Source organism: Centroberyx affinis, unplaced genomic scaffold (assembly GCF_046629955.1).
Source record: "Centroberyx affinis isolate AG114_WGS23_722 - 3 ecotype Tasmania unplaced genomic scaffold, CSIRO-AGI_Caff_v1 ptg002640l_1, whole genome shotgun sequence".
Classification (NCBI taxonomy): domain Eukaryota; kingdom Metazoa; phylum Chordata; class Actinopteri; order Beryciformes; family Berycidae; genus Centroberyx; species Centroberyx affinis.
In genome coordinates this window covers 57,086-74,754 of record NW_027280832.1, presented here as the reverse complement: position 1 = coordinate 74,754, position 17,669 = coordinate 57,086, and the positions used below count along the sequence as shown (strand labels likewise).

The following is a 17,669-nucleotide window of genomic DNA, read 5'->3' as shown; positions in this document are numbered from 1 at the left end:
TACACCATCATTTAGTGCAAATCTTAACTACAGCTGATTGATTTGCAGCAAATAATGGTGTATAGGTCTTTCTATTCACAGTGTGATTGTTTGGCTGTTTTTGTTTTGGAACTCTAAAGAACAGGTCCCCATTGACTTCAGTTGTTTTGGAGAAGGCTGCTACCAAGTTGTGCTGGCAGCCTCCCTGTGTGTTATATGGACTAACACATTTCACCTGTGTTTCATTTGGCATGAGGGTGAGGAGATGATGACAGAATTTTCATTTTTGGGTGAACTATTCCTTTAAGTTTTGATTCACCACTTCCTTGGGAGAAGTGGCCATACCTGACACCGGAATCCAATTTGGACAAATGGGGTGAATCTGCAGCATCTCAATTAGTGGGGATGGGATGGCTCTTCTCTGTTGCAGGCCCACATGGTGATTTAGGCTTATAAAACAGTTGATTTTTTTCTAATATACACTGTACATATATTGATGTTGCTGTGGATCAGACGACAGCTGGAACAAGTGACTAACCTCACGGATGATCTCTGATTGTTTTGGGAATAAATTATGAGCAAATATTAGGAGCGGCGCAATGTTCTTGCCTCCCGCAACGAATGGCGGCGTGTTCCCAGTCTGGGTATGAGAGTAATAATAATTCCACCGGGATATGTTCTATCTTAATGACTCAGGACATGCTGTGCTTGCCCCGCACTTGCCGGGTCGCTGGTCCAACCCCCCCTCCCTGTTTGCTCCCATCTAATGCTACAATATTGTTTTATAGCCTCTTAGACAACTGGCTGTATGCCTGCCAGAATGTCTCCTGACTGCATAGCCACTCAACAAGGGTTGGACACACCCACACTGGACGCTTCTTTATGTTATAGAATTGGCGCACCGTTATTTTATGGCTTTGAGGGGGGGGAAAGTTTTCGATTCCGCAGCGGGTCTATTTTGTTAGGGGAAGCAGTTTGGCGGAGGGCTTGTAGCACATCTGTCATTTAAAAAAGAAACTACAGCAGACAGAATAGCAAAGTCCACCTTTTTCAGTCAAATTTCAGAGGGAAAGCTTGTGCCGCTTTTGTTTAAAAAAAAAAAAATGCGGGCTGAAATTTGAAATCGAGCGGCCAAGGTGACAGTGAGGGATCGGAGGAGGACTAGATTCGCAGAGGTGTAGCTTTTTCCACCAGCCTGAGCGCGTGGATGCCATACTATAGTGATCCAGTAGACTGACGTCTCTCCGGTAGCGCAGACGGAGACCGCGCGAGCCCCGGTTATTTTTTTTTTTACAGACTTCACTACCGAGCCGAGCAGTCGACAGTCTCTCCTGCAGAGAGACAGGGAGAGGAAAAAAAACACACACACACACACACACACACAACTCCAGCAAACGGCAGGCTGTAGTTTAGCAGCATGTTACACCTTCGGCAATCTCCGTTTAAACACACTCGCCCGGCAACTGTTTGATTTTGCTGGTGTGCTTTTTTTTTTGCGTGTGGAAAGATTCGTTTTTTCCCCCTCCGGCTGATGTAAAAAAAAATCTCTCCCTTTTATTGGAATGATGTGGACCTCTCATGATACTGTTGGATTTGTTTTCTTGGCCAGTTTTTGTGTCCAGTTCGGATTCTCTTTCGAAGGTAAGGATTTAAATAGTTTTTTTCTCTCTCTCTCTCTTTTTTTTTTTTTTTTTTTAAATATCGCCATTGCCAAAGCTGTGGGTTAAGGACGGTCAGTCAGAGAAAGTGTTAAAAGTGCGCAGTGTTTGTGTAAAACCAAACGGAGCTTTGGTGGGAAAAACAGGAAAGATGTCGGTTTTTGAAATAACGAACTAGCTTTTAGGAAGGGGTTCAAAGCGATGAAAGGTGAAGATAAGGTTGAGTTTCTGTCTGTAATGAGGGGAAAAACGCAACTGGTGATTGTTTGAAATCAAGTCGACGTCGTTTCATCTCGCCTACATGTAGCTTAAAGACCGGGCTGGCTGCTTTTCTCGCTCGGTGCCAGAAAATAGCCTGACCGTTAAGAAAAAAACAGAAGGCTAACTTGTTTTAAGAGCCGCAATGCACGCGAAGTGACGGCTCAACCGGGCTGGTTTGGTCGCTGCTTTCAGCACCACGGATAGCTGCTGCGTCCGCCTGAGCCTGTCTGTCCTACCGGGTTCTTCATACAGAATCTCACTAGGATTATCAGCCTCAAATCACCTTCTCTCTCTTTTTCCCTTCTTCCCGTGTCACAAAGGCAAAGTGCTGGTTTGCGGTGACAAAAAAAGGCGCAACAAGCCCATCTGCATACTTTGAAGAAGGCTACAGCTTCTTCTAATGCGTTTATTTTTGAGGTGAATGTTTGCATGCACAGCGGGTATTCTCATTCGCACGGAGTCTACTTTACATTCCCCTTTAGCCTCCGCCAGACCAAACGTTTTTTTGGGGTTTTTTTTTTTTGCTTCTTGTGTTTTTGCCTCATCCCAGTCAAGTCAAGTTTATTTATATAGCCGTTGAATACAGTTACAGTGTCAAAGGGCTTCACAACGCCCATATTATCAAAAATAATACATAAAAACGTCACCCGCCAAGGAAAAAAACAAAACTCCCAAACCTTCTAACCTTCTCGCAGTTTTATGTTGTGAATAATGTACGGTGGTGGTGGTGGTGGTGGTGGTAGACTGTTATGTAAATTCGTGATGAAGACACGTCAATATCTGTGAGGGGAGGGGGGGTGAGGGGGGAGAGGGGGGGACCCGTCATCTCTTTCAATTAAAACATGAACCCACCTTCCATCAAGCAGCTTCCATTATAATGGCTGCTGGTAGTAGTGACCTGTCTTTCCCCACACACACTTTTCTGTCTGTAGTCATATTTAGAAAGTGTGCAATCCTTCCGCGCGTGGTCATTCCTTGCGTGCGCAAATCACGCAACCTTCCTCAATTGATTATCCCCCCCCCCCCCCTCCCCCCTCTCTCTCTCCCCCCCCCCCCCCTCTCTTTCCCTCCCTCCCTCCGCAGGACGGTTCACGGATCTGCCCTCCAACATGACGGCGAAAGAGGGACAAAACATAGAGATGGCGTGCGCGTTCCAGAGCGGAACGGCGTCGGTGTACCTGGAGATCCAGTGGTGGTTCGTCAAGGCGCCGGAGCCCACCGACAGCGAGGAGGACGTCGACGCAGAAGAGGTATAGGGGACTTCAATTTTTTTTTTTTTTTTTTTTTTTTTTGCCATGCCCAATGTTGTTTGAAGCACTCCTACTCATAAGAGGAAGAGCACCCAACGTCTCTCCGCGCTATTACGCACGATTTTTGTCCTAGAAATGAGTTTGTCATCACTTCAAGTTATTCATGAGAATACAGGCAGATTATCAGATGTTGGTACAGTTGATGTTTCAACCTTCTTGATCTTTAGTAGCTGTTCCAAAATTCAAATAATCCCAAATTGGTGGAAAAAAATGACTGGATACAATACCCACATTTCACTTATACCAGGAGACACTAACACATTTCAGTAATCAGGGTTCCTATGCAGGTCTGGAAAGTCTGGAAAAGTATTAAAAATGAATTTGATCATTTCCAGGTCTTGAATAGTTTGGGAATTTGAAAAAAATGTCTGGAAAAAGTATGGAAAATGTTGCGGTTCAGGTCCGATACACACATCATTCTAGCTTTTATGTTGTTGTAGAGCCACTTTGAGTCCACAGTTTTTGTTGATGTGAAGAATAATGTTCAGATAGAGGGACGCTCTTATTACCCAGCCGCTGTCAGCATGCATTATATCAAATACCCACCAAAATCAAATCCGGTCAAGAACATAGGGTCTGGGAAAAATATGGAATTTTAAAATGGAAACCGCGTAGGAACCCTGCCAATCATCTCACATATTGTGATATTTGTCGCTGTGAAGAACAATCTTCATCTATACAGTGATATGACCTAGTTAGCAGGGGCAAGATGTCTATCTGCGGAAATCATACTGAACACCAGACAAAATCTTCAAAACAAATCAAGGTCTGGAAAAAGTCTGGATTTTTTTCATTGAAAATGTGGAGGAACCCTGAGTAATAACAGCCTTGTGCTTGTGCCCCAATAAATGAGCGAAATATAAGTGTTGGATCCAGTCATTTTTCCCCCAAAAAATATTTTGGATGTGCTACCTCCCTTTTATTTATAACTACTCATGAATTTGATGTATTTTTGGCTCAGCTCTCCCCCTAAAAGAATTCCACTGTTAAGCGCTCTCCTTTCCCTCACACGGCTCAAATAATCCCTCAGCACACTGAGCAGGGAATATTAGTTAAACATATCAAGAGAAAATAAGAACATCAATCACGGGCCACTTTAAAAAAAAAAAAAAAAAAGAGCTTGCTCTGTATTTTAATTACCTGATAAATGAAGTGAACGGGCTTGACTATTCATAAATGGGAAGCGGCTCTTTGGAACCCATTTGGCATTTTTTGTTATGTATCACTGTGGCATTACGGCTAGTTATGACAGCTTCCCTCGCCCCCCCCCAAGTAATGATCAGCTGCTTAGTGGGTGAGATATGTCTATGAGTGTGGTGACTGCATTCAAATGGGATGGAAGTCACTGCTGCTTACACACTGAATGGCAGGTAGCTGCATTTCAAGATTTGGAAGGGGTTTGGCGCATTGTCATGACAAACATCAAACGGTGCTCTTTCTATTTCGGTGACAAAGAAAAAGAGAGGTGTGTGTGTGTGTGTGTGTGTGGTGGTGGCGGTGGGGGGGGGGGGGGTGCTTAGATATCCATGTGGCTTTAATTATGATTGTTCCATTGTTGTCAGCTATCACGCCGGCGTGGGCCAGGCTTTGATCTGGGTTTTGATCCCATGTGACTCTCGGATGTCGGGGCTGAAGTGGCCTATTGATGCCGACGTCGCATTGTTACCCTCGTTCCTTATTACGGGGAAGGCTCTCTTTGAAATGGAAGGCGCTCCGGGTTTTGTCCCGACGCGTGTCGCGGTTTGGATAGGAAACAGCTGTCAAGGCTGTGCGAGATGCTGCCGAGGCTGACGTGGCAGCCCGGTCTCACGAAAAATGTTGTGGAATGAGCTTAAATGTCTTAAAATGCAAATCGGGTGGGTGACAGACATACGCTGCCTGTCAAAAGTTTGGGGACGCCACGTTTTTCTTTATGTTTTACTATTTTCCACATTTTAGAGTCATAGTAAAGACATCAAAACTATGAAATAACACAAATGGAATTATGCAGTGACCTAAAAAGTGTTCAACATATCAGAACTATCTTATATTTTAGATTCTTTGCCTTGATGGAAAGGCAAAGGCTTTGGAAAGAAATTCATACATACGCTTCAACTTCACTATTTATATTTGTCTAAGAACTCATTTCAAGCATTTAAGCAGAAGCCTTTAGATCAAAATGGCTTTAAGATGATGAAAAAAAATAGTACATGCAATGAGGTGTCCCCAAACTTTTGACAGTAGTAGTTTGACATAGTGAGGTGGAGAGAAAGGGTGTGGAGGTCAGGGGTGGGTCGGTGGGTGGGGGGTGGAGACATCTACTTTCAACTCCCAACAATCCGGGTTCAATTCCCAACTCATGGCAAGTTTTCTACTGTGGGTGAAGTTTTCATTTTCAGTCAAAGTGTTTCTTATTTAACCAAAAAACGTACCCTAACCTTAAAATGAGGACTTTCAAGGCGGCCGCAGCCAATAAGATCCATCTCTTGATGGGGGTGGGCCTTACAGGATGCTTGAGGCCCTAGGCAGGGAGAACCGGTTATGCTAAGTTCCCTCATGCAGGAGCATCATTACAAACACATTTCACAGCCGAGATTTGTTCAAACCCGCAGAACTTTATTTTAAATTTTAGTCAAGATCCTAAGGTTTCCAAAGATACAAAATACACCATGCTGCATTACAGGGTCATGTGTATAAAATGATGCACAAACATCTAGATGTTTTTTCCATTTGTTTTGATGGTGCAGTCATAAAGAAATGGCATCTTGGGTTTGAATATTTCACTCAATATAAGCAGCTATGGCTTCAGTGAAGCGTTGGAACAAGCAGAGACAGAATATGTATGTGACATTGTCACACAGTTTGGAAAAAATGATTTTTCTAACTTTGAAGCTACTTAAAGGAAATTTAAAAGGAAACTCAGGGTGCAGAAGCTTTAGTTGCCTAACCCAGTGATTCTCAATCTTTTTCATATCAAGGACCTCTAATTTAGTCCACATTAGGGCCACGGACCCCCATTTGATGAGATTTTGTCTCTCAGACCCAAATCTGAAAATAGTTTTATTGTTGGATATGATTTTGTCCAGAATTCCATGACTATCTGTATTGTAGGTAGAGAGATAACAGTGAAACTATGATCAAAACAGTCATTCTTCTACATTCTCTGCATTAACTTCTTGCAAATGAAATAATGGTGAAGTTTAAGAACTCATCAATGTGCTGGGGACCCCCTGGAACCCCCTCAAGGACCCCTGGTGGTCCCCGGACCCCACGTTGAGAACCACTGGCCTAACCTATTCATGTGACGAACACATGAAATTGTCGGGACCACTTCATGCTATTGTCACATCCTGGTGGAGGAACGTCATCTTCGCATTATTTGTGTCTGCGGCATGTATCCCGCTTCTCAGTTTTGTGCTCACTTCACTCAATTTGATGAGACTGTGTTGGACATGGATGAGAGAAAGAAGAAAGGAAGAGTACGACGGCGTCCTTGCACACGGTGAATGATTCTCTTCTCAGTTCATAAACGATACAGCGCCATTTCAAAATCATCCAGAAACACAAGCTCCAGACCGAAACATCATAATTACACCTCCGTGACGAAAGGGAGTTGATTGGCTTTCTTACAGTTTTGAAGTCAAACAGCGAAGAGAGACAGGGAAGAGGAGAGAGAAGAGCGAGAGTGTTTTGAACCGTTGCTGTTATGCTACATGAACAGATTTCCATGTAGGCACTCTAGTCCAGCGGTTCTCAACGTGGGGTCCGGGGACCAGCAGGGGTCCTTGAAGGGGTTTCAGGGGGTCCCCAGCAAATTTCTGAATTGTTCAACTTCACCATTAATTCATTTACAAGAAGTTAAAACAATTAGAGAATGTAGAAGAATGACTATTTTGATCATAGTTTCTCTGTTGTCTCTCTACCTACAATACAGATAGTCATGGAATTCTGGACAAAATCATATCTAACAATAAAAATATTCTCAGATTTGAGTCAGAGAGACAAAATCTCATCAAATGGAGGTCTTTTGCCCTAATTTGGACTAAATTAGGGGTCCTTGATATGAGAAAAGGTTGAGAAGCTCTGCTCTAGTCTATTCAAGCACTGGGCCATCACTGCAGGGCATGATTACAGATCATTATGTAATGCTGTCTGATATCCTTTTGTATGTTCTGGGTCAGCTTTTGGCCACCTCCTTGAAGTAACTGTTCTATGTTCAGTGATGCATTTCATTCGTTATGATCTGAAAAGGCAAAAATGATAGCTGTCCCACTCTAAGATACATGATAAATATATAAAAAAATAAATAAAACACATACCTTCACCAATGCTGAACAATTCTCCAACTTGCAAAGCTCCAGCCTCCGTAACAGTTTATGGTTGTTCGTCTTTTGGCTTCCGGATTTGATTTTCCGACAAAATAGCATGTGAAAGCGATGCTGTTCGTCAGCCAACTCAGAAGTCCCGGGTGTCGGGCTTTCCCACCAGCACATGAATGCAGCGTAATACTTATGGCTGAGGAATGATAATTGTATAATGGCGTAAATCCCAGGTCCAAAGGCTATCTGTCCACCAAATGTCAGCCAAATCCATTGGTAACTTTCAAATAATAATAATAACAATTTTATCCTGAGGTAGTGAACTTCCTCCGGTATGCTTTGCTGTTTTGTTTGTCTGACCTCCCCCATAGCATTAGAACAGTGGTCCTCAACGTGGGGTCCGGGGACCACCAGGGGTCCTTGAGGGAGTTCCAGGGGGTCCCCAGCAAATTGAAAACAGTAAAACTTCGGCATTATTTCATTTACAAGAAGTTAACACAATTAGAGAATATAGAAGAATAACTGTTTTGATCATAGTTTCACTGTTATCTCTCTACCTACAATACAGATAGTCATGGGATTCTGGACAAAATTATATCTAACAATAAAAATATTCTCAGATTTGGGTTTGAGGGGCCCAAATGTGGACTAAATTAGGGGTCCTTGACATGAAAACAGTTGAGAATCACTGCATTAGAAGACACAGAAAGAGCACAGCCACCTGGGCAATAGCAATGTCTGACTGGTACGTCAAAAATGGTAGACAAAGAGTCTCATTTCCACTCATTTCAATTTGAAACACGCTTTAGTGAATTCCCTTTCCGGGTTAGATCCTAAACCCCTCTTATTCTGAAGAGGTAGATTCGATTCTGCTATCCAGCTAATCCGGGTCTCTGTTGTTTGCTGTAAAATCAATTTATTGAGTAAATCTTTACAACCCTGTCCGCTGATAATTCTATTTGGCATGAGATTATGTGTGGATATACGCAAAAAGGAGAAAGTCTGAGTGATATATGTGAGTGTAACTATCTTGATCCTTTTAGCTATGACTGGGAAAGCTTGCACTCCCCATATTTATATTCCTACCTAAGTAAAAGAAAAAACAGCTTAAAATCAATTCAAATACTTTTTTTGACAGGGAAAAAAAATCATGCCTGCTTTGCATATTTGACATATCAAAAAAAAGGGTCCACCTCGCCAATTAAGGCAGTGTCAAACGCAGAACGAATCCGCGATGACGCTGGAGACCTGATGATGCAGATGCGTGCCGTTTTAAAAATTCATATTGCATTTCATTTTTCAAACACCGCCAGAAGTCTATGAATTCCTAGGCCGCTGTTGGATTTCACACTTGGCTTGACTTGACCTGGGATACATTAAAAAAGGCGCCGCTGTGCTTATGTGTAAAAAAAGCGAGATGAATATAAAAAAAAAGGTAAGCAGACATGATGCGGAGCGCCCTCGGCCAGGCCTGGCAGAGAACCAGGGATCAGCCGAGAGCCCCCCCACCCCCCACCCCCCCGCAGTCAGAAATACAAACCGCCGTTACATAAAACATCTTTCCGCCGCTCTCTGACCGGAAACGCAGTCGAGCCACGAGTCGGCTTTACCTCTCTTAACAAGCGAGTTTATGAATCCGGTGGGTGTACCGGCGAGGAAGCGTGAAATCCATCGGCTGGCCGCGCTCTCGGTGTGACCTTACCCGTCTGACTCGCTGGCCCCCAGACGCCGGGCTTTCTGCAGCCTCCTCCGACACTCTCGCTGAGATAATAGCGGCCCGGGGAGTCGATACGGCCCCCGATAACCCGCTCTCATCAACCTGCCGCTCGCTTCGTACGGACACGTCTGTAACGGATGTTAACGGGGTTTTTTTTTTTTTTCAAAATGGGTTTCTATGAGCGGGAGGGTCTGTGTGTGTTTGTTTGTGTGTGTGTGTGTGTGTGTGAGCGTGCGTAGACGTGTGGACTGGTGGACTTTGGAATTCGGAAGCCCTTACCGCCAAGCGCCAAGCTGCTGCAGCCACGAGGCATGGAGGGAACGCTTTGAAATCGATGAAAGCTGCTCCACTGCTGCATTGGGCAACTCTTTAAATTACAGGCCATTAATGATGTAGTAATGAATGGAAATAACCAAGTAATATCCAAGTAAAATAGATGTAATAACTAGTAAATAGCATTAGAATGACTGGTAATTATTGAGTAATATACAAGTAGGCCCGCTCAGGGGGTTCTGTTTGTTTCCTGTTGAGAGTTACTATGGAGTACGTTTGTATACCTATGTGATTTTCTAAAATATATAATGTATTATTGTATGTATTCTACATTGTATATGCAAATGAAATCCTAATGAAAAAACATTGATTGTTTCTTCACATGTTGTCACTTTCTGTAATGACTGGAAGATAAATCAGTGGAAACGTGTTTGCGTGTTTCTAACTTTTTCAACTAGTTTTCAAAAGTGTGTGGTGGTTCCACTTATCTTATACAATCAATTACTTGTATATTACTGAGTAATTACCAGTCATTGTAATGCTATGGCTAGTTACTACATCTATTTTACTTGGATTACTCTGGTATCTCCGGTCATTACTGTGTAATTAATGGCCTGTAATTTAAAGGCTTACCCTGCATTGTGTTGGTGTTGCAATAGTGTTGAGTTTGTGTTGCACTGGCGTTGGTGTTGTGTCGCGTTGCCATGTAGTGCATTGAAATAATGAGAAATAAAGTTTACATTGGTGGATTGCTGGTGTATGTGATGACTCATCATATCCAAATATGAAAGGCAATCCACATAGGTTCTGATATTTGAGTGACAAAAAAAGCAGATAATTGTAGCCTATTATACTAGTTTCTGGCTGTATTTTGTTCCAGCTCAGCTTTTGTTTTTGTTTTTTTACATGTCTACACATGGTGAAAAAAATACTAAAGCATACTTCTGCATAGATGCTTTTCCTCTCTGGTCCGATTTAAAAAATACAAGTGCTCTGTGGAGCAGCTAGAACGACACATTGCACTGCTAAACAACACATCTGTAATGCCTTTTCTTGGAACTTTTGGAATGACTTTGTGCTCTCCGTGTGATTTTGATTGTGTTTTGATTTTATCCTTTGTTTTAAGTTGTTGGTCTGCAACGATTCTGTTGCTGCTTTCATGGGAAGGTCTCACTCGAAAAACAGATGTTCAATCTCAGTGGGACTCACCTGGTTAAATAAAGGTTAAATAACTAAAATGCAAACCAGGACATCCTGCTGCCTCAGTTGGCTAAGCATTTATCACTGCACTGGATGGGATGTTACTATCGTTTGTGCCATAATCCAAGGTGAGCATTCATATAGAGGCCTGGGACGTTTGCCGCATGTCATCCCCTTCTCTCTCCCATCTTTCCTCTCTGTCTGCTGTCAAATATCAATTAAAAAAAATGATAAAATTAAGTTAAAATGAAGTGCAGCCGACACATGCCACAGCACACACACACACCGAGTACGGCTGACTCATTATACAAAGTTACTCTTCATTTGTCTTTTCCCTGCCTCTGCAAGCCATGTTGCTCTCCTCTACTGAATTCCTCTTTACAACATGCTTGTAAAACACCGATGTCAAGCTTTGAATGGCTGTGTTCCCGGAGCCAGGGCGACTTCAGCCAGAGTCCATTCATCCGATGCGGAGGAGTGCGATGGTGGGTGGAGTGATAAAGGGGTGGGCAGATGGAAAAAACATATGGGGTATGTGATGCAATGAGGATGCGGAAGGCCTCGAGGGAAATATCTGGGAAAGATTCACACAGGCAGGCATGCAAAGCACACCCTCATTACTGTCCCATGTGTATGGACACAGAACTGTATATTGGCCAGCCTGTATGCAAATGAACGCAGCACACTCCAAAGCAGCTAGGGATTTGATGTCACGTCGAAGCAAGCTGTGAGTGTTTCTCACTCATGCAGAAAGCGGGAGAGCTAACGTTAGCTAGTTAGCGTCTAATTTGAAGCTACAAATTGGTGTTCACATGTATGTACTCATGTATGTACGGCCAAAATATAGACACCCGGGCAGTGGTGGAAGAAGTACTGAGATCTTTTACTTCAGTAAAAGTAGCAATACAACAATGTAAAGATACTCCATTACAAGTAGGAAAAGTCCTGCATTCAAAATCTTACTGAAGTAAAAGTACATGTAAGTATTGGCAGCAAATGTACTTAGAGTATCAAAGTAAACATACTCATTATGCAAACTGTCCCCATTTAGAGAGTTATAATTTTCATAAATTATTGGAATATTAATACTGATTTATTGACATACACATTACGTTACATGTACATGTAAGCAGCATTTTAAAGTTGTCAACGTGAAGCTAATCTTAACAATTTAGCTATACTTTTGGGTAGTCTAATCTATAACAATGCTATTTTATAGTTATTTTATAAAGATGATCAAATGTTTTAAATATAAAATATTGATCTGAAAAGTAACTAGTAACTATAGCTGTGAAATAAATGTAATGGAGTAAAAAGTACAATATTTCCCTAAAATGTAGTGGAGTATAGTGGAGTATAGTAGAAAGTAGCATAAAATTGAAAAACTCTAGTAAAGTACAAGTACCTCAGAATTGTACTTAAGTACAGTACTTGAGTAAATGTACTTAGTTAGTTCTTTCTATGTTAAAAGTTGACAAGAGCTGACTTTCATAAAATAATTGAACTTTATTGACTTTTGCTGACAGTCTTTGTTGTCAGTTTGAAACCCATCCTCCATGGTTGGATTGGTTGCAGCAGGGTTGCATAGCATTTTGCATAGCATCTGGCATTGACCAATAACCCTAATATCTTGGATATTCTACACATTGTTATGATTTTGACTGTAGTTAGGAGAGATGTAAGGGAAAGACCACAGAACTTGAATGGATAGAACGGTCATTCCCATTCAAATCAACGTTCCTGGATGGTCGGAGCGGCGGACATTTTTATGAGTACCCTTGGGCTAGCTAGCTTCAGACTTACGGCAAGTCACTGAGGTGAGAGGTTTTGCAGCAAAAACCAAAGCAGCTTCTCTGTCTACTTGTTGTAATGGTTTGCGAATATGTTAATGTTGACTAGAAGAGCTAGCAAAAGTACAATCTTTCATAAAGCTACGTTAACCTCGTTGCTAAAGTTAGCTTTCAGTTGAGCTTTGACAGTTTGCTAAGAGACTAATCTGCACAGTTCTTAAGCAAGTGTGACACACTTTACGGCCATAATTCCCAGACTTGCATTGTCACCATAGCAACTTCATAATGTCACCATTTTACGCTGTACTAGCCAAATTACCATGGCAACCAGTGGAAGGACTGTTCTATCCATTCAAGTTCTGTGGGAAAGATCATCCTTTTGATTTATTTGTGATATTCTATTGAGCCTCCAACCAGAACTTTCTCTCCATTTCCTTGTCTGTTCACCATTAGTCTGAAAGAAATACTGAAGGTGACAGGCCTCTCACTCTATTTAGATATATTTGATTTAGATGGACATTTTATGAAAGTGATAGATAGATAGATAGATAGATTGATAGATACCTTTATTGTCACTGTACGAGTACAATGAAATGTCGTTTGGAGCAAGCCTATAGATGCCTAATTAAGGATAAAAGCTATAACAAAATATAAACACTATAGAGTATAAGATACAAAAATATAAAATAGATAAGAACTAAATAATACTGTATATACACAGAATAAAAGAGTGAAATGTCTGGGAGCAAGTGGAGCCAGTATGCAGCATAATTGGCATAGATGACAATTCAACAATTGTATACATGCTACATTCTAGTTACAAATAAGCTCCGTACTCCACTCAGCACTTCATATAGGCCCAGTCTCATATACCCAGATCTCTCTACCCTTCATTTTGTTGTTTCATTTTGCCTTAGCGCTGAACCAGTGCCTGGGGACAGGTCCAGCATAAGCAATTTCTTGCTGAGAACTAAAGATAGAAAAAAAACAAAAAACAAATCCAGTGAGGTGTAGCGAGATATATTATTTCCTCAACCACTCATTCAAACTAGAGCTGAAACTATTGGGGTTGATTGGCACACGGCTTTGTGTGCTGCCTGCGGTAGCTCCCTGATAGACCTGCAAGCTGAAAGACGGAAGGCAGGGAGGCACGGGAGGCACGGGGAGCAGGGTATGCTGGAGACACACTAAATCCAAAACAATTCTGAGATTGAGATTGCATCACACACGAATAACAACAGATTTTTACAAACTTTTAGACTCACAGTGGTAAATGTTCTCACAGTAGACGGGGTATCACACACTTAACGACATAACCAAGATTATCCTGCTGTCTCTTTATATTAATGATGTCAGCGCCACTAATCTCACAGGAAGCTCAAGCGATCCAATGGGAATCAAACGTTGGATATGTGTTTACTGAAGAGATGCGGGCTGCAGGGAGTGGGCTTTAATGTTAGCTAGGCTGGTGACAGCATTTAGATCCCAGTCCAATGTTAAGGATGGGACGGTATATCGACATTCAGTTGGTGGGGCAGAAAAATGAATCGCGATATTAGCTACATTTTATTCTGCTGTAGTCATCACAAAAAAAAACCTGTGTTTTGGGGTTGGAGGTGGTGAAGAGGTTCAGCCAACGTTGGTGAGTCCAGCTTTCTCTGGACGGAGCGCTCACTCACTGCTGTTTAGGAGACACTTTCGGATTTCACTCTTAAGTTTGGATTTGTAACTTCCTGTGTGGAGAAGATTTCCCACTAGTAACTAACATTAGAACTTCCTTTGTGCAAATATGGTGAATCTACAGCGTCTCAATTAGTGGGGATGGGATGCTGTTCTCTGGTGCAGCCCCACTTGATTTAGGCTGATAAATACAGCTATGTTTTTACATAAAAATCTTGCCTAGTGCAGCTTTAAGTACAGGCTGCAAAGCTTTGCTGTGATGAAAAAGTGCTGGAAAATCCAACACCGCTGCAGTTTTTGTGCACTGCCCTTAAATAATTGTCATTTTTATGAATATGCCATACTCATACCATGTCACTAGAGAGTGCTAATCTCTCTTGCACCAGCAATGTTCTGAAGTTCATGTATAAGCACAAGATTATGTTATAAATGAACATGGCCGCCTTAAAAATCTGCAATCTTTGATTCCCAGGGGGTTCCCCAAGCTGTCTACCCACCTCTGTCTGGCCGGCTACTTTTATAACTGAATGTCACTAAGGCTACGTACACACTGCCAGAATTTGGTAGTGACAACCGAATTGTAAAGAGGCTATTGACTGAACAGTGTCATGTTAATCTCACGAGCCATTCTGGTCCTTGATTTTGATGTTGCCACCCAAGTTTAACCAATCCTGTCAAGTCCCACTTGCACACTGACTCTGACACACTGATTTTGCCAATGTTCAAAATAGAAATGGGAGAAGTAAAGGGAGGAACAGGGGAAGATCATAGGGGCTTCTGTTTTAGGAGGGTTTGTTAAAGTCCCAGTATGCAGGTGTTATGACCATGTAAAATTGGGGCATTTCCTCATTATGTAAACTGATTTATGTTTCCATAATTATTGGATCTCAGTTCTGTGAGTGCAGTAGTACTCAGGAGAGAGATCCAATATTGCTCTGAGAAGACTAAAATATGAACTTTGTTCTTATATTTATTACTATTATAATATTTTTGTTTTAGCCTACTTATTTCCTACAATTAAAAACTGCATTTCTGCACTGACTCAAGAAAGTACATTAAACATTCACAATTAATAAAGATGATCCGTTTATTTTTCAATTGAGCATTGAGCCTTTAATAAAAATGTTTATTCATGTTATTTTAATTGTCATGCTTTCATAAACATATTTAAGGTTTGGTAAAAAAGGGGCATCACCAGAAAAATGTATCTTGGCGCCACAAACATCCCTTAGCCAGTTACTTTTCCCATCTGGCTGGCTACTGAAAAATTTGGGGAACCCCCTGGATTCCTCTCCAAAAACCCAAAAGAAATACATCGCTGCTTTTTGCATGTGTGCGTGTGCTTGTGTGTACGTGTTGACGTTATCATTAATCATTATTCATCATTCAACATCATTATCATTATTGTATTTGGCCGGACATATTAGTATTCATTTGTATTAGTTATTATGTGCTCCAGAGGAGCTGCTCTGTAAGAGCCGGCCTCTGTGTGTTCGTTCGTGCATCCATCCGTAAACACTTTTTGCAAGGTGCACTGCTTAGAGGAATTACAGTATGCACTATTTAGGCTGCGCAGACCTGCGTAAGGGAAATACAGTGTGTGCTTGTTCACCAGGCAGTACGGTAGAAGTCAAACTGGAGACTAGTGCGCTGTAAGTCCACATAAACACTGATTTGACCAGGCACACTTCAATTCACCTGGAGATATTGATTGAGAAAAACAAAAACAATGTCAGCTCTGCACATCAGCCACTGTTGCACGCACAGGTGGTTAAATTGCACTGCAGTGTAAATTTGCTTACATATTTACCAACTGCTATTCCCATACTCCCACACATTCATTTTGGTGCTTTAATCATCAGCAGATAATGACCAGTGATGCCAGAGAAAACGGCTTATATATATCACAGTGGGACAGGAAATTAAACATGGATTAGGGTGATGGCTTGTCCTGGCTCTTCGATAGCAGAGGCAGATTATAATACAGGCGTAGTGCTGGAGGTGTTAAGGTTGGCTGTGACTTTACCAACATGGAAATGAGCTAATATACATTCACTACTTTCTTCATGTTTATCTGAATAAAGAACCTATGTGTTTTTGTTGACTTGGCAGTAAGGATTACATCTCTGAGCTTACACTGCCTGATGTGATGTTTGGTTTCATTTAAAATACACCTCACAGCCAAACTTATTACAGTGGCTTATGAATTATGGCATGTGTTTGCAGCCCATTCTGGCCCAGGGACCCCCATCCAGGCCCAAAAGCAATCATGGGACAAACACCATAAGCAATAAACTTTTTTTTATCTATAAATCTGGGTGTGTCTGATATGGTGGTGGTAAGACACAGGGCCCTATTTTCATGAAGTGCAAGTGCAGGCTGTGGTGCTGGTTCACTTAAGTGTGACCAACAGATTTTTTGGGTAATTTCATGACCAGAGGCGCTGGCACAACGGTGGCACAGTTGTAAACGGGGTTGGATTTGGAAGAATAAATTATCAGTAGGTGTGGTAGGGGCTGCCATCAATCATGGACAATCAAGTCAGCTCTTCTCATTCCCTTTAAAAGCAGTGTGCTCCCCGCCATGGTGGACAGATAGTTTGGTAATGGAGAGGAGAGTCCAGACCGGTTGTGCCAAAAAAGCTTCTCCCAAGAGGAAACTGATGTGCTTGTGCATGAGTCACAAGACGTGAATATACAGCTCCCCTCAATATGCTAGGGCAGATGATGTTCCTTCTCAAGTTGAATTCATGTTTCTGGAGATACTGAAATCCTTGTCCTTCCTTTATGTTGGAAGACAATGATTCACACAGTAACAACATGTGCAGTTAACTTAGTAGTACAATAAAATGTGTTTCCATTATTTGGTCAATAGTTTGCCTGTAGTTTGTTTTACTTAAGTGATTAAAAAGGTTGCATTCAGTTCACTATTGCCAATACTGCAAGCAAGGCAGTATTGCATAAATTAGAGATTAGAGAAAAAAATAACTTCTTTCCTGGTCCGCCACAATCAGATTTAACCAAAACAATTACAGCCATGATGCTACACCACTAGAGGTGTGGAAATTTCTCGATTCTAAGATGCATCGCGATGCGGACGTGGACGATTCTGAATCGATTCACAAATGTCAAAAATCGATTTTCTAAATGTTAGTTAATAACGTGATGTTGACGGAACGAAAAAGGCGGAACTCAACTGCCTGCACCCGGACAGCCTACAGCGCGCACACACTAGAGTTATCTTGTCAAACATCCATGTATCTTGTAGTTCATCTTTAAAAAAGGCAGCCGTTGCAAGCATTTTTTTGATTTAATGACTCAATAATTACCTTTGCGTGACGAACGTGAAGTACATCGTGAACTTTCTACTCTGTCATTCAGAGACTAACGTTAGCAGAGCGGAGCAGCGATCAGCAGTAACAAATGAGACCGGCTGACCCACACACACACTGCAGCACTTAAACAACTTCAACCAACTCTGAGGTGAAGAAAATAGTCTCAGTC

The 17,669-nt window shown here is 41.8% G+C and overlaps 1 protein-coding gene across 1 annotated transcript in view; it reads left to right on the top strand.

The window, feature by feature from the left end:
- The first annotated feature begins 1,541 nt into the window (after positions 1–1,541).
- vstm2a (V-set and transmembrane domain containing 2A) overlaps positions 1,542–17,669 on the top strand; it is a 63,454-nt gene continuing 47,326 nt past the window's right edge. Inside the window, exons 1-2 of the mRNA XM_071534963.1 lie at positions 1,542–1,620; positions 2,982–3,148. Coding sequence (XP_071391064.1) covers positions 1,542–1,620; positions 2,982–3,148 — 246 coding nt within the window. The remainder of the gene's footprint in view (positions 1,621–2,981; positions 3,149–17,669) is intronic.